The following is a 22,323-nucleotide window of genomic DNA, read 5'->3' on the forward strand; positions in this document are numbered from 1 at the left end:
TGAGATAGGTAATCCTGCAACCTAAAACCTAGCAAGAAAAATTTCGCAGCACTCGATTTCTGCTAAAGCTTAAGTAAGCCAGCAACAGGGGTCTGTGAGATGCATGTTCAATAATAAACACACCTCAGAAGACTTAACTGTGCAGAGAAGGGAAAAAAATTGTAGATAGAACATTAGGCAATAGGAGTAAAAAGAAAGGTTTTGAGATGATGTGAAAATAGAAAAAGGGGTGGGCACAATGATTTACGGAGGGAGTTCCAGAAAATAGGACAGAGTGAATAATCTGATAAAAGCTAACCAAACTGAAATGTTAATTATGTTTCTCTCCACAAATGCTGCCTAACTTGCTGAGTCCCACCAGCATGTTCTATTTTTATTTCAGATTTCCAGCATCTTTATTATTTTGCTTTTCCATTGGCCAAAATAGAATGTAGAGAATGCGCTCACATTGTTCACCAAGAGCAAATACAACAATAAAGTGTATAGACAATGCAAACAAAAGCAGTCTAATGTTACAAGTGATGGGAATGAGAAGGATTATGAGGGATACACGAGGTTAGAGACAAGGAAAAAACAAAACTCCAATTAGTGTAAAATAGAGTACAGAAGTCAATCTTCAACATTAAACATAAAAGAGACCTAAAGAAGAACAACTTTAACCAAAAAATGTTGTATAAAGTTGAAAACAGAAATATGCACATGCAATATTATTACTTAAAATGCTAAAGTACAATTCAATTTACAAATTTAAATGTTTGGCCAGATCCAAAGTTTTACCGATGTTGCCTTTTAAGATAAGCAAACTTGATAAAAGGAGAAAATCCAGAAATATATTTTATGGCATCTTACCCTGGGCTAACAAACGTGGAGATTTGCGAGGTGACTGCACAGCAGGTTTTTGAGATTTTCCCTTTGCTTTTCTGCTGGATAATTCTGACAAATCTTCTTCCTCCATAGTGTCAAGGTCACTTTCCTTTATGTCGCTCTCATCAGTGAGCTCAAGTTCAGCAACTGGAAAAATAAAAAGGAGGAAACCTCAGACAGCTGCAAATATAACAGTCTTTCTAAAGCTAGCCTTTGTGTACTACATTTACAACTGAAGGTAGCAACCTATGATTGGCAACAAAATAGCAGCATGCACATTAAAAAACGTGTATGTATTCGGTACTTTATTTCACAAACTAATCTTACAGAAGAGGCAATTTTATAGATTACACAGTGACCCACCATAAATGCCAGCGAGGAATCCTGAAACATTGTTAAGCTCCACCATTTAACACATTAAAAGCCACAGTCTCTACTGAACTGGTGCAAAATGCTTCACTGTTTTTGAAAGGGAGTTAACTACCAAACTCTGTATTTTAAAACTTGATATCTGCATGCACTGCAAGTCTATAAAGTTATTATAGGAAGATCTTTGTGACTCGTCAACTTTACCATTATACATTCTTGTGTCCAAATTTCTAACAGGAAATGTATATGTAAACTTTCCTCTCTAAAATCACATCCCCCTGCTAATGGTACTGCTAAGCACTTATTTTACAGTTCCCAACTCCTCAGTCTGTACTATAGAGAAACTCTTTGCTCCAGCCAGCTCCACAGCTTCCCTAATGGCCAATTTTATCATCTAATCATATTTTTAAATTATAATATTATATAAGTGACAGAATGTATGATGTTAAAATCAGGACAGAATTACATTTGTACTCCTTGATTCAATTGTCCCCTGCCTCTAGCCCCGACGTGGAGATGCCGGCGTTGGACTGGGGCAGGCACAGTAAGAAGTCTCACAACAGCAGGTTCAAGTCCAACAGGTTTATTTAGTAGCACGAGCTTTTGGAGCTTTCAGGTGAATGACTCAGCGGGGCAGCGCTCTGAAAGCTCGCGCTATCAAATAAACCTATTGGACTTGAACCTGGTGTTGTGAGGCTTCTTACTGTACCTCTGGCCCCAATTCACCTGAAGAATGTATTTGGTCTTGACTCAACATGCATCATCATAGGAGACCTAATAGTTACTACTGTCTTAGTGACCTTTCCATTACTATGTTTTATAGCAAGAATTCTCGATCATAAACAGCAAGAATGTAAACTTCCAGATGCAACAACAGGAAGTTTGACACAAGCTATTACCCATGGTATCATGTTCTGAATCTTGTCATATTGCTGGGGTTATACAATGCATGGAGTCTGGAAGCAGACATATTGCGTAAGTTGTAAAATAAATTAGCACACAGAAAGTGCGCACACATTCCTAATTGTATCGGGAATTATGGTGCAGCACGTACATAATTCACCTTATGTTTATACATAACCTCTCAGCTGCAATGTCTATGATAATGGTGAATGTATTGACAAATAAACGAAACAGGTAATAAATGGATCACAATCAGACATGGAACATAAGGAATGCACGTCATCCCTGGCAAGATTCCAAGAGAGCTATGTTGGACAAGAGTAGCTGGAGTTTAAGAATGGGAACAATGCCCTTTCTAGATGATGTGACACAGTGGATTTGTTGATGCCTCCTGGCCCAACCACAAGATTGCAATATCTCTGCTTCCGAAAACAAAAAAAAATTCCTCCTATCATTCACAAACTCCCATGTTCTCAAGAAAGTTACATACTGCCAGTCTGCCAATCGAAAACAAATGTCCAGGTCAAGGACATAACTCAGAGCAACAGTGCAGAGATACAACACCCCAAAGCCCTAACAGATGTCCATTCTTTTATTGGCTCAGCAACAGTTTTTACTCCACGCTTATTCAATTTTTTTTCAATTTTTCTTCTCCACTTTGCCAGCAGCCCCAGTCCAGTCTGGGTTGTGGTACAGTCCCACAGCTGTCAGCAACTCTCAGATACCTAACTGACTATTATTTACAACACACTCAATTAAATGGGGGAAGTCAGAGCTAAAGCACAATTTTGCCCTACCACCAGAATTCAAGTTTGTACACTTTCCAGGAATCAGGCATAGGAATCACGGTTGATTTCTCTTCCCTTCCCAGACACTTATGCTAGGTCAAGTATAATGCCACATTACTGTCACCCAAGTTGAAATCAGCTAACTCAGCAGTGACTCTGGCACCTCCTGGCTACTGTGTCACTGAAATCATCACCACCCCCCCCCACCCCCCAAGAATCAGGATACCTTCAAAGTTTGTTTTCTCAAAATCTAATGCCTGTTGATAACCAGTAGCTCAACAATAGTGTTTATGTATTATTGGGGGATCGTAGTTGCAAGGATATTTACAATGAAGTTAAACTGTTGCTCCAAATGCAGCAGCTGGGAAAAGTGAAATTTCTAAAAAAGCTGTGGTAATGCACAAAATTCTCAATTTTAAACATTTACTAGAGTCAGCAAGCCCATTTTCAAAAGAAACAGAGAATGTGAACAACTCTTATTTTATAGAGTTTAAAAAATTAGATTGGGGAAAAACATTTTAAGATGTGCTAATTTTGAGGTACCATTTACAACAATTTATTTTCTAAACACATTCCAACATAAAAATTCAACCAGGTGTCATTTTCCCTTAAAGATAATCAAATTCCTCCCTTATCTATAAATAACCCCTTTAAAAAAATTTCTACCAACTTCAATGGACTTCATAAATATGTCCAGAATCATAGAATCCCATCATACAGTGTAAAAGAGGCCTTTTGGCCCATTCAGCCTGCACAGACAACAATCCCAACCAGGCCCTATCCCTGTAACCCCAAACATTTATTCTGCTAATCTTCCTGACACTAAGGCGCAATTTAACATGGCCAATCAACCTAACCCACACACCTCTGGACAAGAAACCGCAACATTAAAAGCACTAGCCAACACTTCAAAACTGTTCAAAAATGAATTCTATATTAATTGCACCTCCTTAAAATTGGTTATAATGTATATTAACTCTATTATACGCATAGTGGCATATTTTATTCACCGTATTATTCAAAATAATTCCCTTTAGAACTGCTAAATTATAAGTTTCCAGTGATTGGAAAAATGACTGTTGAATGGATTAAAACCAAATGTTGGCATGACTCATGAGTTACATTAAGAAAATATTTCAATCTAATTATGGACACACATACTTCGAAGAAAGGTTAAATAATTATACAAGCTATCCTTACATTGCAATTCTGAATTCAACTAGGAAGACTGACATGGCTGATTTTGTTACTGTCAGACATGTGTTACATGATTCCAATGCAACATCTTTTCTACTGCCCAAATTAAAAGAACTGATCTATGTGATTGTTTCCCCCCCAAACTTACTCACCTGATATTAATTTCGACTCAGCTTTATTAGGAGTCACTCAAGTAAATATTATAACTGTTCAATTCCAAGTCACCTTAGACATGGTATAGTATTAACTTCAACATACATTGGCATGATCAAGAAGTTCGGCCTTGGATAACTGTGTGGAGTTTGCAAGTTCTCCCTGTGTCGGCATGGGTTTCCTCTGGGTGCTCCAGTTTCCTCCCACACTCCAAAGATGTGTGGGTTAGGTGCATTGGCCCTTAGTGTCCCAAGAGATGTAGGTTAGATGGATTAGCCATAATAACTGTGTGGGGTTACGGGGATAGGGCGAGAGAGAGAGCCTGGGTAAGATACTCAGTCAAAAAGTCAGTCCTTCTGCATTGCGGGATTCTATGATTCATTAATTGGCCACATGGTTGCTGATGAGAAGGGGAAACTGTGGACTGCAGGAAGATATCAATGGACTGGTCAGGTGGGCAAAAAAGTGACAAATGGAATTTAACCTGGAGAAGTGTGGGGTGATGCATTGGGAAGATCAAACCAGGCAAAGGAATAAACAATAAATGCGAGGGTTCTAAGAGGTGTAGAGGGAATGAAGGAGCATGTCCACAGATCCCTGAAGGTAGCAGGTTGATAAGGTGATTCAGAAGGCATGTGGAATAATTTCTGTTATTAACCAAGGTATAGAATATAAGGTCAGGGGAGTTATGCTGGAAGACTAGTTAGGCCACAACTTGAGTTGTGTGCGCAGTTCATTACAGAATTGATGTAATTGCATTCAAATGGGTATAGAGGAGATTTATAAGGATGCTGCCAGGACTGGAAAATTGTAGCTATGCAGAAAGGTTGGCTAGGCTGTGGTTATTTCCTTTGAACAGAGGAGTCTGAGGGGAGATTTAATTGAGCAGAACAAGGTTGTGAGGGGCCTGAAAAGAGGGGAAGAGAAGGACCTGCTTCTCTTAGCAGAGGTTAGTGATTAGGGGACATAGATTTAAAGTAAATGTCAAAAAGATTAGAGGAGAGATTAGGAATTTTTTTTTCTCCCAGAGGGTGGGTGGGGTCTAGATCTCTCTGCCTGAAAGGACACTAGAGACTGAAACCCTCAACTCATTTAAAAGATGTCTGGATATGCACATGAAGTGCCCTAACCTCCAGGGTTACAGAGCAAATGCTAAAAAATGAGATTAGGCTGAATGGTTCATCTTTCAGTCCACATAGAACTGATAGGCACATGGACCCCTTCTGTACCGTAAATCTTTCCACAGTTTCTGAATTTTCTAAATAACTGAAAGGGGGGGGATGTGGGGAGAGGGCAGGGGAGTGGCAATTTGAAATTAACTCCTTAAAAGAGCTAGCACAGACATGATCGGTCAAATAGTTTTCTTTACTCTAACGAATCTCTACGTCAAGGGGTGAACAACATAAAATTGGGAATAAACTTCAATATGCCAACATAACAATAATGTAACAACATGGTTCTCCCAACATACCTGCTAGCTATATAATAGGAGTTCCCTGATCTTGCATGCATCTATGCTGTTTTGTTTAAATCGCAGAATATAAACAGATCTTTCCCAATGCAAAATCAGTTATATAATCCCTTGAAAATTCAAGAGGTACCTTCAGAGATTTTGGCATTGTGCAAGTGGCATTGTGCAAAGGCAGACTTGGAGGAAAGGGTGAGGGGAGAAGTGGGAGGAAACCGTCCACCCATTCATACAAATACTAAATGGCCACACTAGCCCACACTGCTTCTGCAGGCACTGCAGCCAAAAAGTAATTTAGACCTACCTGTTGAGCAAGTTAGCTGAAAGTTGCCATCTTCATTATCTGAAAAGGGCAGGCTGAACTGTGCACTAGCAGATCCTAGCATAGGATCTTTGTCACTCAGCATGTTTCTTAAAGAACCTCCCAGGATGTCTGGTTCTGTGCCACAATCACAAACTTCACTTTCTAAGTCTGGCTCTAAAATCAGACTGTCATCCAAGTGGTCGGTGGCTATCAAGGGATTAAATATATCAACAATATCCATGAAGACATCCACTCGGACCCCTGCACAGATAAAAAGCATGACATATTTCAGATATTAATTGCAGTGCATTCCTAGATCCTCTAACAGGGTTCAACAGTTTCACTAGATTTATACTCATCAGCAAGTTTTCTTTACTAGGATATGGCAAAACAAAGTCTGAAAAATAAGACAACGTAAAAGTTGAATAATGGAAGCCTATCATTAATTTAGCAACTTTATTATCCATTTTATGTGGGATTGAAGGACTAATATTAGTAAATAAATATTGGTGGTCAAAAGCCACTGAGCTAAACTCACTTTCCCAGAAGCAGCTGCTCTTGGGGTGATTCTCCACATCATTTTCACCTCCAATTTTCCTTTCCTTGTTTCAATTAATCAACACATCCTAACCACCCCAGATGGCAACAATGCAACACCTTCCCAAATACATGATCTCTTGAGCTGGCCTTTAGTGCACAACAGGAGTTTCCATCAACTATTTACCAACTTCCTGGGGTAGGGGCAGAAAAAATAACTTGCCTCCTGTTCTAAGGCAGGAAATTCTGCAGTAATCAAACAGTGTCTAGATTTCATTTAGGAAGAGTTCAAGCATTGCAAAAGATCCTACTGGTTCAATGGACTTACGTAACAAGTAGCTGAGCCATACAGACAAGATGATGGCACAGATATAATGCTTCATTGGGCAAATAATGTGGTCAAAAGAGGGAATGGTTCCCACTTATTATCTAGCGACCTCTGCTATTGCTGAGAACACGGATGTCAAGTGGATGCAGCTTTCACAGCCTATCAACACACTTGCACTCAGCACCAAGCCGCCCATGTAAATAATGGAAAATTAAGGAACATACATAAAGGAAACAGTTGCACATGAACTGTACACCAGGGTCAAAGTCGGTGAAAACACTAAAAAGGAAATTGGGAATATAAGAAAAACAAACAGGAATTTAAATAAGCAGAAAGGACTGAAAATACAGAGATTATGTTTTATTTTAATTTCTAAAACAAATTGCACTGTTTTGCCATACATAAAATTTGTTAACTTCAGGCATATAAACTGCAAATTGTGTTAAATATAATTTCCCTGCTTCTCCCTTTTGTTCAACAGATGTGGTTTGGCAAATATGCATGAAAATTTAAATAGCAAATAATTAGAACAGCTAATATTACTGCTGGAAATAGCTTATGAATAACTTCACTGGATTCAAGCTGCATCAATGGCACATCACTTCTATAGATCTGGGGTTGGACAAATGCATAGAGCATGATCATCATCAAATGGAACTCAATGTTTCACAAAAGTGTGTACGAAAGTTATTGAAATGTTAATTTAACTCATTGGCAGACGGGAAGGTAGCCTGAAAGCACATGCAAGAATTTAAAAATGACTAAAGGAAAACATCTGAATCTACTACAATGCACAGGTGCTGTTTAATAAATAAAAATATTTAGACAATAAAATAATTACACCTTAAGCTAAGATGGCATTACAGGTTGTCACAGAAGTTCAAATTAAATGTGTATTTTATTCGGTCAAATTTAGAACCATGTGTGTTTGAAGGCCAAGAAAAACATGCATTCGCTCCAAGCCACAGACTCCAAAATATACAGCAATTTAGACAAAAGTAACTAACTGTTCCACACCCCCCACGGCCTAGCAACAATTCCTCTTTTTAAAAAAATTGCTTAAACTGGTGGTTTAGTCAATAGCAATTAAATCCAATTTACCCTGATACCATTGCTAACTTTTAGCTCTGGCACATGCCTGATTCTTCAAGTTCAGCCAAGCCAGACATTTTACCAATTTAATGCAGCCGGATTGAAAACAAATGCAAATCCAAACTCCTCACTCCCCTGGCCCAAAATATCCAGTAATATTTCACACCAAGCACCTTAGAATCATAGAACCATAGAAATCCTACAGTGCAAAAGGAGGCGATTCGACCCATCGAATCTGCACCGACCACAGTACCACCAGGCCCTATTCCCACAACCCCATGCTAGTCCCCTGACGCTAAGGGGCAATTTAGCATGGCCAATCCGCCTAGCCCACACATCTTTGGACTGTGGGAGGAAACCGGAGCACTTGGCGGAAACTCACGCAGGCACAGGGCGAATGTAATGTGCAAACTCCACACAGATAGTGACCCAAGCCGGGAATCGAACCCGGGTCCCCGGCGCTGTGAGGCAGCAGTGCTAACCACTGTGCCGGCCCACCACCTTGCTGCTGAACTTGTTACATATTTCTCAGGTTATACCCTTGAATATTTCTGGTTTATGCCAAACAAAACAAAATTCACACTAGGGGAGCCAGGCACTCTGCAGTGAAAGATCTTATTTGCAGGTAGCAAGGTTTCCTAGTTTAATTACTTCTCATTTGGTCAATCACTTAATATACCGCATATTCCAGATAAGGTACAATTTTTTATCCTTTCATGGGATGGAAGCATCATTGACAAGGCCAGCATTTGTTGCTCTTGAACCTTAAACTGCTTCAGTCCCTCTAGTGTCAATTTTTCTGTTGCAGTTTGGTCTTGCAGGACTATTTCAGAGGGCAAATCAGAGTCACATGTCAGCCAGACCAGTTAAGGACGGCAGATTTCCTTCCCTATTAGAGAACATGGTTATGGAACCAGATGGATTTCTATGGCAATCTGATAGTTTCATAGTCACCATTATGGAGACCAGCTTCAGTAATCTAATTCTGGTTCCATGCCAAAATGTTCACTGCTTGGCGGCACGGTGGCACAGTGGTTAGCACTACTGCCTCACAGCGCCAGCAACCTGGGTTCAATTCTCGGCTTGGGTCACTGTCTGTGTGGAGTCTGCACGTTCTCTCCGTGTCTGTGTGGGTTTCCTCCAGGTGCTCTGGTTTTCCTCCCACAATCTGAAAGATGTGCTGGTTAGGTGCATTGACCTGAACAGGCGCCGGAGTGTGGCGACTAGGGGAATGTCACAATAACTTCATTGCAGTGTTAATGTAAGCTTTATTTGTGACTAATAAACTTTTTTTAAAACTTTAACTTTAAAGATCCTCACTCTTAAATTTTGAACCTATATTGCTTTATACTCAAGTTTTATAAGATCAGTTATCAGAAGCACTTACAGAATAGAATCATAGAATCCTGCAGTACAGCAGGAGGCCATTTGGCCCATCAAGCCTGCACTGCCAACAATCCCACCCAGGCCTCATCATTATCATGGCCTCATCATTATCATTAGCTTAACAGGGTCAATAAACCTATATAGTCAGAGCTATAAAAAGTATGTTTGATGCCTATTCCGCACTGTTAGATCTCAGAAACCTTAGAAATCTTGTATTCTCAGGAGAAATGCACACTAGAGACCACAGCTCCATACATTATTCAGTGACCATTCTAAGTATACATACATTGGAATGGGAATTTGTGAAGAAGATTCAGCCTATCCTCGGTGCTCCTGCAACTGCAGTGTTTCACTGAATGACCACCACACAGCATCTAGACACACACTCTAAAATGAACTGCTGGATGCCTTATGAGAAGACTCAGTAGCTGCAGAGTCATAATAAGTCACTGCCTTCAAGAAACAAACAGAGAAGAGTCTAACAGCAAGTGTCGGCACAAGTGTACTCTAGCTCAGCACAACCTAATTAATAGAAGTGGAAAAAGTCATGGGAATAAAGACAGAATTCTCTTTTGAACTGGGGCTCTGATCCAGTAGTTGAGAAATCAAGAATAAGCTGTGATACACAATCAAATGCACAAAGTTTAGAATAGGAAACAGGAGAAAGTTGTTCAGAATTGAGGTTGTGGAGTTGTCTGGAGAATTACTGTTGAACCAGTAACCATTAACATCCAGGATTAGACTGATAGGTGAATGAAAGAAACCTGATGAAGGAGTGTGGGAATGTGTGGACTGTTTCCTTGCTGAGGATAAACAGCAACATTGACTGGCTGAGCCAAATGGTCCATTTTGATGTTGTAATTTCTAACCAATAACCTTTTCCAATTTTTTTAGGCATAGTAAGTAGTCTCACAACACCAGGTTAAAGTCCAACAGGTTTATTTGGTAGCACGAGCTTTCGGAGCATTGCAGTATTATTTTAAATACCGAATTATCATCAAACTTACTGAATGAAAAGATCAATACAATAAATACCAATTTCCTACTTTCATTCACTACCCAGCTCCACATAGCTGCAAGAAGCATGTTTAAGCATGATAGTACCAATACATCTGTTCCAAAACTGAGTAAGAACTTCAAATAAGTGATTTCTCCCATGAAGGTTTTACTGACTGGTCTCTGGTTGAGTAAATTTCAAACTTCACATGTTTTTATGTTTAACAGGACAGCAAGGCCTGAGCAAAGTGCAGATGAGACTGACAAGCGTTCATACTAAACCACACCATCCTAAAATTCAAATATATATCTCCTCAAAGGTTCACCATTCCCCTTAATTTGTGTTCATTCACGAAGCAAAACTAAAGTGAAGAACAGAAGTCCTCCAGCATAATGGGACAGGTGGAAAAATAAAGGCAAATAATTGCTGATCGTTATGTTTTCTAGCTTCATGGACCATTATAACTTTTGAAGAGACACTTGCCAGTTATACCATCCAATGTTGTTTTATTCTTTCTCTGGATATGGGTGCCACTGGTAATGCCAGCATTTGATGCATATGCATCACCTCACGAAGGTGATGGTGAGTTATCTTCTTGAATTGCTAAGGTGTATGCAGTGTAGGTACACCAATGGTGCTGTTAGGAAAGGAGTTCCTGGATTTTAACCTGGCAACGGTAAGGAACAGTGATATATTTCCAGGATTTTGACCTGGCAACAGTGAAGGAAAGCGATATATTTCCAAGTAAGGATGTTGTGTGACTTGAAGAAGAAATTTTAATGGGGCTGTTCCCATGTGTCTGTTGCTCGTGTCCTTCCAAGTGGTAAATGTCATGTGTTTGGCAGGTGCTGCAGTGCATCTTGTAGATGGCACACACAGCTGTCACTGTGCTTGGGCCGTGGGAGTAAACGTGCAAGTTGGTGGATGTGGTGCCAATCAAGAGGCTACTTTTTCCTGGTTGGTGTCAAGCTTCTTGAGTGTTGTTGGAGCTCCACTCATCCAGGCAAGTGGAGTGTGTTCCATCACACTCCTGATTTCTGTCTTGTAAATGGTGGACAGGCTTTCGGGAATCAGCAGGTGAGTTACTTGTCACAGAATCCCCAGCCTGTGACCTGCTCCAACAAACACAGTATTTATGTGGCTGTACCAGTTGAATTTCTGGTGAATTGTAACCCTCATGATGTGGGGGATTCAGCAGTGGTAATGCCATTGAATGTCAAGGCAGATGGTTAGATTCTCTCTTGTTGAGATGATCATTTTCTGGCACTTGTGCTGCACAAATGTTACTTGCCACTTCTCAGCCCAGGTCTGTTGCCCATGTATTCCTTCCGTATCTTAAGAGTTGAAAATGGTACTAAGTATTGTGAAATTATCACCGAACACCCCCACTTTGAGGTAAGATCATTGATGAAGCAGCTGATGAGGTGATTGACCTCCAACAACCACAGCCTCTTTCTTTGTACTAGGTATGATTCTAACCAATGAGAGCCATGCCCCAATTCCCATTGACTTTAATTTAGCTAGGGCTCCTTGATGCCACATTTGGTCAAATGCGGCTTTGATTCAACAGCAGTCACTCTCACTTCAACTCTGGAGTTCAGCTCTTTCGTCCAAGACTGTAGAGGTCAGGAGTCAAGAAGCCCTGGTAGAACCCAAACTGGGCATCAGTGATCATGGTATTGCTCTGCAATTGCCATATGTTAGCTCTGCTGACAACATCGTTCACCATTTTGTTAATGATCGAGAGTAGACTGATAAGGCAGCAACTGGCCAGGTTAGAATTGCCCTGCTTTTTGTGAAAGGACATAACTGAGAAATTTCCAATATTTGTCAGGTAGATAGATGCCGGTGTTGTAGAAAGTTAACCAAAAATTCCCCTTCAGCTGTTATTGTGCTGGCTAGCTGCAAGGTGAAACAAAAAGGAAACAGCCCAGTCAACTACATCAAAGTCCAAAGTCTAATCAGCTGAGGATGCATTTTTGGGAAGAGGAACTGTTGATGCATTAAGGTTCATGGAATACAGGGTGAACTGAACTCCAGGTCAAAGCAGCAAAAAAATGAGGAAACACTGCCAGAGGCATTCTGTTCAGCAAAATGTGCTCCTACATATGAACACTGAAACTGCATAATTCAAGCGAACCAAGCTGAGATCAATTCAGCAAATCCATGAATGAAAACTACAATCCTGAGGCTAGGAATCCAAACTCTACTACTGCATACCCTAGTGCCAACAACAGCATCATCACCAGGATACTTCAGATAGCCGAATTAGAGACTGTTTTGATTTGCACTAATTGTTGTTTGAAGATTGTAAAAGCACAAAGTTAAATTAATGGCAATTCATGAGCAGCAGACCCTTTCTGGAAAGACAGACTGTTTATCATGTACACCCATTGCAAATATGGATCTATTGGAAGCGTAGTTCCACAATAGGGAAGGAAATGTAAGTTACTGCAGAGGCAATAATTCCAACTGCTCAAAGAGAACGAAGAATATGGTAGTCTGCTTACCGTAGCCAAAACTCTGCAATATGTCTGATTGTTTTCTTTATAAAACAGACAAGGCTGAAAAGTACCACTGATCGGTACGGGCACATTCAACTGACCTCAACAGCAAATGCTTTCTGTTCTACCAAAAAGATGCAGCCAAAGGCAAGACCTAGGATGCTTATGGCAGTAATGCAATCTATTAAGATAGGAATAAAGTAGAAGATGAGGCTACAGCACCTGACATCGCAAGAGATGCTTCTGTACAATGGTATCTACACTGCTAGGATGTAAAGGAATACTATCCCTAGGAACAGACAGAAAAATATAGGTATCTTAACCATTTGGCCTCAACAGCTCTGCAAGTAGGTTCAACACACTGATTGAATTTGGTTATTCTGACCTCAACACTTTGCCTTGTAGGTTCAACACTGGTTGAGTTCAGCTCTGCGTGTAGGTTCAATACTGGTTGAATTCAGCTATTTTTTTCTGAAACAAAAGGAACACAACAAACATAACCATTTTTTCAGAAGAATAGTGAATCTTCAAAGGGAAATGTTGGGAAAACAACTTAAAAATATAAAATGGCATGATTTTTTTTTTAAACTTAAATGGGTTACACCACAGGCATCAAAAACACTTGCCAGTATAGAAATTCTCAATGGCAATGGAAAATTGTCAACCAAACTTAACAGACACTTAATATTTAAACATTGTGGTGCCAATCTATTGCCACACACATGCACATAATACCGGTTCATTTGCAAAGGATTATTTCTGTATCTGCACTACTTTCCCAAGTTCCTTCTCAGAAGCCAGTCAGCTTTCATTCGATTGCGCAGTCGAGCATCAGTGAGAGAATTTCTCCTATCGCAAATCAAAACAAAAATGCCACACAATCTCAAATCCATTTGAATTACTAATATTCTATGTATCTTGCAAAACAAGCATTCATGCACTTTCAGGAGGTCAACTCACTACAAAACAGCTGTCAGACAGATTTAAAGTCACACCTCCTTGCTGTTTCTTATACAGCTCCTCGCATTAACATCTTTCTTATGTTCTTATTAACCATAACCGAGGTCACTGCAGTGGTCTAGCAAGAAGATTGCTGTAAAAGTGTCACAACATTAAACAGAATATATATGTTGCTCTGTAACAGGGGCTATTTTATTTTGTCAATTTTGGTAATTATGCATATTAAGTATTCACAAAATAAACTTACTTTCATTTTACCTATGAAACAGGCCTTAACTTCAATCTTTGAAGAGTACTCCTACCACCCAAGTATGATTTGTTTTGATTTGCCACAATAGCTATCCTCATGTGAACTTTTAGCCACTAAATCCTTGTTCCATGTTACTCAAAATATTTAATGTAGTCCAGTCGACAATATTTTATTCCACTCGGACCTCTAGAAAGAATAAACTAGAAGTGTTTTTACATACATTTTTACAAGAGCAGGTCAGAGGCTAGGAATACTGCGGCGATTAACTCACCTCCTGACTCCCCAGAGAATATCCACCATCTACAAGGCAAAAGTCAGGAGTACGATGGAATACTCCCCACTTGCCTGGATGGGTGCAGCGCCAACAACACTCAAGAAGCTTGGCACCATCCAGGACAAAGCAGCCCGCTTGATTGGCACCACATCTACAAACATTCAATCCCTCCACCACTGACGCTCAGTAGCAGCAGTGTGTACTATCTACAAGATGCACTGCAGCAATTCACCAAAGATCCTTAGACAGCACCTTCCAAACCCACAACCACTCCCATCTAGAAGGACAAGAGCAGAGCTACATGGAAACCCAACCACCTGCAAGTTCCTCTCCAAGTCACTCACCGTCCTGACTTGGAAATATATCAACATTCCTTCGCAGTCACTGGGTCAAAATCCTGGAATTCCCTCCCTAACGGCATTGTGGGTCAACCCACAGCATGTGGGCTGCAGTGATTCAAGAAGGCAGCTCACCACCACCTTCTCAAGGGCAACTAGGGATGGGCAATAAATGCTGGCACAGCCAGCGACACCCATGTCCCACGAATGTATAAAAAAAAATTCAAGAGAGCAGACCAGAATGTTCCTGAAAAATCATAAAAAGCGCTAACTCTGATGCTTTTTCTGTCAGCATAGTAAATAAAATGCACTTGAAACTTAATTTAGCCATAAGTTACTAAGATTTCCCACAGCATTTAAAATTGAAGCTACTGGCTTGTCCAAAATTAAGCAAGTTTATCCAGTGAGACGATTATAACAAGAGGTCGATATGGAGTTTGTTGAGAGATCAGCCATAAATTCATTGAATGGCAGAGGGGCTAAGTGGTCTACTCCCATTCTGATGTTGCTTTAATTTAATCCAAATCAGATGATCTCAATTGGGGAACCATTGAGGATGGGCATATGAAACAAATCCACTGGTTAGAATTGTCCAGCATTTTCCAACAACTTCAGAAATGAGAAGCTTTGTAAAATTGAGTGACATAATTAATGGATGTCTCTCTCCCTTCAGTTCTCAAGGATCACAAATAAAATTTGTTGGCATTGACCCCAAGCCCAAGATTCCACAGAATCCAATCAACAAATTGAAAGATAACTCAAATAGGCCAAAAGACAAAGTTGAGGAAGTTGTACTCTGTACCCAGTCAGTATAATTCTCATCCAAGAATGCTATTTGCAAAATGTCAAAAATTGTTAATTTAATCTGCAGCACTGACATCATATCCCCAATCCTGCCTGAGCCGCACCTTGCCAAATACAATGGAACACACTGAAAATATGATAAACCAGAGTGCTATAGTAAATAGATGAGGCTATAGTACTCTCTGCAGATAGGTTGATTCCAAATTTTTAACCCTGGCTACAAGAGAAACAGAACAAGTTATTAAAACACCTTTTACAAAGTTCCGTTCATGTAATGAGACATTTATTCGAGTTTGTTTATCGCTCCACTTTCCATGCAGTGTTTAATTTATTAAGAGACAGAGGATGATGTGAAATCAAAATATGAATAAACCAAAAAGTTGTAAATTACTTGAGCAGTAATGTGACAGGATTTTTAGATACAGGAGCTCAAGTGTGGTATAACTGCAAACATTTGTACTTTAAAAACCACTAAGTTAGAGTCTATTTATCACCAGGGACTATAGTACAGGGATTCAAATAAAATTCTGAACCGTAGGAGGAGCTCAACTTTTCCTGAAACTTACATTCAGCAAACTTCATTTAGCCATAAGTTACTAAGATTTCCCACAGCATTTAAAATTGAAGCTACTGGCTTGTCCAAAATTAAGCAAGTTTATCCAGTGAGACGATTATAACAAGAGGTCGATATGGAGTTTGTTGAGAGATCAGCCATGAATTCATTGAATGGCAGAGGGGCTTGTTGGGCGATTTGTGCCACACTGCCAGGGAAAAATCTCACGTTCACATTATAAATCATCACACAATGTGATAACCATGTGCTTCCCAGTTTGGAGACCATGGACTAAACCACCTCTGCCCTAAGTTTCAAGTGAAACACATGGAAATATATTTGCTTTTAACTGCAAACTGCTCAATAATGATAAACTGTATATGTTAATAACACCAATGATGGCCTTCCCCACCAAAAGCCTCAATAATCTCTGCCTCTCTACTCACTAATTGGTTGTAAACTTGCACACAAGAACAGAAATTTGTCATTTATTCATCGTTCATCATTCATTGTTCATCGGCACGTCAATTATATAACATCCGGTTTGAGGGGAATAGATGTGCTTCAAAAACTGGGCTTAGGTTTTAACTAATGAAAACAACTCTGCAACGTATTTGTCTATAATTAATTTTTAATTATTCTACTAATATACACCTCAAATAATTATATCTCTTAAAATTAAAATAAAATTATTCCATCCTTTTCTGATTGGAAAGATACCTGTCGCTGGAGAATGCTGATTGGATAAAGGAGCTGTCAAATATTTACAGATGTCATTGTCAAACATCACATCAGGAACAGACAGACTGAAATGTGTAGCACACTCATCGCTCTGATATCTCTGAGTAAATGCCTGTTTTTTTTAAAACAGCATTACTGAAACACTTTACATGCAGCACTTTCATATTATGAATGCCGAAGAGTGTTCTAATTTATATAGGGGAGGGTTTGTGATAAGTAATCTATTTGAAAAGCTGTCTTTAACCAAATATATTCGAGGACTAATGTTATACCCAGCCTTCCACTTCAAGTTACCAGCAGCATCAATGGAGCAGTGTGTTACTCGGCAGTTTTCTTTCGAAAGGTTAAGCTTTTATAAGCTTAATTTACAATTGCAAAGCATTAACAGTTTATCACAAAAATGTATTGAACACCACAGAGCACTGGCAAATAAAAAACAGAGGACAGCAAATTCATATCTTCAACTGAAATTATGGGCCATTCTTAACATTTAAATTATCCAGTGATTTGTGAGGCAAGGAGGATAGCTTGTTGGGCGATTCGTGCCACACTGCCATTAGCCTCACAAAACAAAAACTCATCAGCATCAAGCATTTGCTACAATTGCACATTCATTGCCGATAAAATTACCAAAGTTAGGACTGGAACTTAACAGTGCAATTAACTTTTTATTAAAAAGATCTCTGCTCCTGGAATTCCAATCAACCCCTCCAACACAGAAAAGAAACACCGACACCTGGAGTCTCTCTTACAAGTCATAAGTAATGAGCTCTTAAACATTTTTTTTTAACTATTTCTATTCATCTCTTATTACAACCTTCTTTTCCTTTTTTTCTATACCTGATTTGATTCTAGTTCACCCTATTTTCTTCTCCATTGCTCATCTATTACTTTCACAATCCTTAAACCTTCTTGCTTGAGAACAGGACCAAGTCTGCCATTCATCAAGGTTCCAGATGCCTCAGAGTCTATTTATCACCAGGGACTATAGTACATGGATTCAAATAAAATTCTGAAACATAGGAGGAGCTTAACTTTTCCTGAAACTTACATTCAGCAAACGGGAAACATCTCGTGTTCACATTATAAACCATCAAACATGATAACCATGTTTGAAGGCCACGGACTAAACCACCTCTGCCGTAAGTTTCAAGTGAAACACATGGAAATATATTTGCTTTTAACTGCAAACAGCTCAATAATGATAAACTGTATATGTTAATAACACTAATGATGGCCTTCCTCACCAAAAACCTCAATAATCTCTTGCCAGGCCAATAGTAGCTCACACTTTGAGCAAGCTACATCTCAAAAAAAAATGAACTGAAGGATAAGGAAATGTTCAATGGGGGAGAGGAGGAGGCTGCAAGATGCCCCACTCAACAATTCTGGAGTTTGGAACCTATATTCCGGGCATTCTAAAATACCTTCCCTTTTCAGATCTTGCAACTAATTTGTGTAGCAAAAAGGCCAATTCCTATGTGTTACACAGGGATAAAAAGGATGGAGATAGCTCACTGTAACACTCGCATAATCTTGCCCTTCAGCTTAACAAGTGCACATGAACTATTTCCTAAAGCTGGGATCACTTGCTGATCCGAATGGACAACATTTGGAAGTTTGTAAATGAAGAATGGTTTGCCTCAATTAATTCCTCCTGAAAAGGGCATTTTTCATAGCAACACTGAAAATCATAGGCTTTTCCTTCTGTAATTATAGATTGTATGATATTGTAATACTATAACAAGATGATTTTGGGATAAAAATTAGACAATGTAGTAATGTTGACCATTTGGAAAGAGTACCAAGTCATGACAAGGCCACTAAATCAGCAACTTTCAAAAGCACTGAAGCACAATACAAATCCTCAAATACCACTAAAAGTCCTAGGTATAACCCATATCACTAAATCGGATTTATTTTGTTGCCATTAGCTAGTGAGTCCAATTACAAAGCACAGAACTGCAGAATCTAATCACCCAAATGTTAGGACAGAAAGAAGACCAATAAGTTCCGAGTTCATTCTGCCACCATTGACTTACAGCATGGTTGATCTGCACCTCATGCGCCATCTATCCACCCTAGTTCCGTACCTTTAGTTAACAAAAAAAAACAGCCTCGAGTTCTGAAATTTATAATTGATCTCCTGCCTTAACAGCTTCAATTTTTTCAGGGATGGTTGGGCATGGGGGAAGGAGCTCCAGATTTCCACAATGCTTTGTATGTAGTAATACATCTTGGCATCGCCCCTAACAGCCGAGTTCTATTTTTCCTTGCTCCAGACTCTCTCACAAGGTGAAATAATTTCCTTCAATCATACTAACCATCTCATTTAGATCACCCCCTAATTGTTTATACTCAAGGCAATACAGGCTTAGTCTCTACAACCTGTCCTTGCAACTGAATCCACATCATTCAGCATGGCCCCTCTCCCAAGAGCAAGCCTAAGTGAGTTGGAGGGGAGGCCCAAGACCACAGCAAGAACAGGACCACAGATCAAGAGCAGCAGGGAGGAGTGGAGAGAGACAGCAAAAGGCATCACGGAACAATATCACAGGTGAGCCGGTAGTTAGATGGTCAGTCAGTATGCTTATCTTTACTCTTTAACCTAGGGCAAATGTATAAGCAGGGAAAATTAACTAGTGCCTTATGAAAAACAGATGAATAAAAATTAATCAAACATACAAGATAGGGATGGCAGGAAGGATGGTGTGACATAACTGCAACATATGGAAGTTGATGGATATCATCAAAATCTGAGGAATCAATCAGTAACAAGTGTCTGCAAGCTGAGAAACTTTGGCTCACAGTTTGTTGGTCTTTGCAGCCAGTGAGACCTATCAGGAGGGGGTGACTTATCTGGGCATTTTGAAAAGGAGATTAGGTGGTAGTGCAGGTCTGTTAATGTTCAGGGATAGGAGGATATGATAGAGCCAGACAAATAGCGGGGATCCCAACTGGAGGATCCTCGGAATTTGCCCATATCCAAAAGGTAAGAGGTTCTTGCTGCCTTGGTGGATGAAGGAAAAGTGAGCAGTGTGGATTAGCAAGCTGACTAAGAAAGGATTGGTAGTGATATGCAACAGTACAGAGGGATAGAGAAGGTTCTCTGCATCTGAGACTGGGAGTTCCTACAGTTGTGTTGTCTGTCCAGTACATCTTCCCACAGCTGGAGAAGAACTTGACAGTGGAAGAGGGAGGAACGAGTCATCGTGGCCCATGTAGGACATATGTAAAACTAGAAATGGGGTTCTGCTGAGGGAGTCTGAGAAGCTCTGGGTCGTTCCTGAGCCATGTGAAAAGCAACACTTGAATAAATATGTTAGAAAGTGAAACGCTTTACTGGAAGAGTAGCATGAGAGGCAAGGCTTCCAATTAGTGGGGAATTGGCACCCATAACAGAGATATAAACAAGGTGTTCTATTGCAATGGGCTCCACTTAAACCAGGCTGGGACCAGTGTCCTGGTGAATTGAATAACTAGCGTGATAGATTTGCCTTAAACGAGTGAATGGGTTGTGGTTGGGAGGGTTCAGGAAAGCATGAATACAAATATATTAAGAAAAATGACAAGGCCAGAGGGCAGAATAGCGATTTGGGTAAAATTGATCAGAGTGGGTCAGTAAAGGGCAGAAAGCTTAACAGAGGAACAAAGTGTTCATGATCAAGGTGACATCAGGGAAAGAGAGAAAAAAGCTAAAGCTAAATGAGGTATATTTGAATGTGCAAAATATTTGTAATGAAAAATATTTTTTTCTATTCAGTTGTGGGACATGGGTGTCGCTGGCTGTGCCAGCATTTATTACCCATCCCCTGGTTACCCTTGAGAAGGTGGTGATGAGCTGCCTTTTTGAATCGCTGCAGTCCATGTTCTTTGGGTTGACCCACAATGTGGAGATGCCGGCGTTGGACTGGGGTGAACACGGTAAGAAGTCTCACAACACCAGGTTAAAGTCCAACAGGTTTATTTGGTAGCAAATACCATAAGCTTTCGGAGCTCTGCTCCTTCGTCAGATGGAGTGGAAATGTGCTCTCAAACAGTGCAAACAGACAAAATCAAGTTGCAGAATACTGATTAGAATGCGAATCCTACAGCCAACCAGGTCTTAAAGGTACAGATAATGTGGGTGGAGGGAACATTAAACACAGGTTAAAGAAATGTGTATTGTCTCCAGACAGAACAGCTAGTGAGATTCTACAAGCCCAGGAGGCAAGCTGTGGGGGTTACTGATAATGTGACATAAATCCAACATCCCGGTTTAGGCCGTCCTCATGTGTGTGGAACTTGGCTATCAGTTTCTGCTCAGCGACTCTGCGCTGTCGTGTGTCGTGAAGGCCGCCTTGGAGAACGCTTACCTGAAGATCCAAGGCTGAATGCCCGTGACTGCTGAAGTGCTCCCCCACAGGAAGAGAACAGTCTTGCCTGGTGATTGTTGAGCGGTGTGCATTCATCCGTTGTCGTAGTGTCTGCATGGTTTCCCCAATGTACCATGCCTCGGGACATCCTTTCCTGCAGCGTATCAGGTAGACAATGGTGGCCGAGTTGCAAGAGTAGGTACCGTGTACCTGGTAGATGGTGTTCTCACGTGAGAAGATGGTTGTTACTACCTCCCCATGTATACCCAGTGACTGAACCTTCATAACTAACCTCCCATGAGGGACCTTGTCAAAGGCCTTGCTGAAATCCAGGTAGACAACATCCACCGCCTTCCCTTCATCCACTTTCCTGGTAACCTCACCGCTCGACAATCACCAGGCAAGACTGTTCTCTTCCTGTGGGGGAGCACTTCAGCAGTCACGGGCATTCAGCCTTGGATCTTCAGGTAAGCGTTCTCCAAGGCGGCCTTCACGACACACGACAGCGCAGAGTCGCTGAGCAGAAACTGATAGCCAAGTTCCGCACACATGAGGACGGCCTAAACCGGGATGTTGGATTTATGTCACATTATCAGTAACCCCCACAGCTTGCCTCCTGGGCTTGTAGAATCTCACTAGCTGTTCTGTCTGGAGACAATACACATTTCTTTAACCTGTGTTTAATGTTCCCTCCACCCACATTGTCTGTACCTTTAAGACCTGGCTGGCTGTAGGATTCGCATTCTAATCAGTATTCTGCAACTTGATTTTATCTGTTTGCACTATTTGAGAGCACATTTCCACTCCATCTGACGAAGGAGCAGTGCTCCGAAAGCTTATGGTATTTGCTACCAAATAAACCTGTTGGACTTTAACCTGGTGTTGTGAGACTTCTTACCGTGTTGACCCACAATGCCATTAGGGAGGGAATTCCAGGATTTTGACCCAGCGACTGCGATGGAACGGCGATATATTTCCAAGTCAGGATGGCGAGTGACTTGAAGGGGAACTTGCTGGTGGCGGTGTTCCCATTTATCTGCTGCCCTTGTCCTTCTACATGGAAGTGGTTGTGGGTTTGGAATGTGCTGTATAAGGATCTTTGGTGAATTGCTGCAGTGCATCTTGGAGACAGTACACACTGCTGCTACTGAACATTGG

The 22,323-nt window shown here is 40.4% G+C and overlaps 1 protein-coding gene across 3 annotated transcripts in view; it reads right to left on the bottom strand.

The window, feature by feature from the left end:
* phf3 (PHD finger protein 3) overlaps positions 1 to 22,323 on the bottom strand; it is a 152,828-nt gene that overhangs the window by 109,555 nt on the left and 20,950 nt on the right. Inside the window, exons 2-4 of one of the 3 annotated variants that reach the window (XM_078213308.1) lie at positions 13,276 to 13,361; positions 6,047 to 6,307; positions 850 to 1,011 (exon numbers count right to left, since the gene is read on the bottom strand). In XM_078213308.1, the coding sequence (XP_078069434.1) occupies positions 850 to 1,011; positions 6,047 to 6,287 (403 nt within the window). In that variant the 5' untranslated portion in view covers positions 6,288 to 6,307; positions 13,276 to 13,361. The remainder of the gene's footprint in view (positions 1 to 849; positions 1,012 to 6,046; positions 6,308 to 13,275; positions 13,362 to 22,323) is intronic. The other 2 variants (XM_078213309.1, XM_078213310.1) reach the window with 2 other exon arrangements.

The sequence above is a fragment of the Mustelus asterias genome, chromosome 5 (genome assembly GCF_964213995.1).
Source record: "Mustelus asterias chromosome 5, sMusAst1.hap1.1, whole genome shotgun sequence".
Classification (NCBI taxonomy): Eukaryota; Metazoa; Chordata; class Chondrichthyes; order Carcharhiniformes; family Triakidae; genus Mustelus; species Mustelus asterias.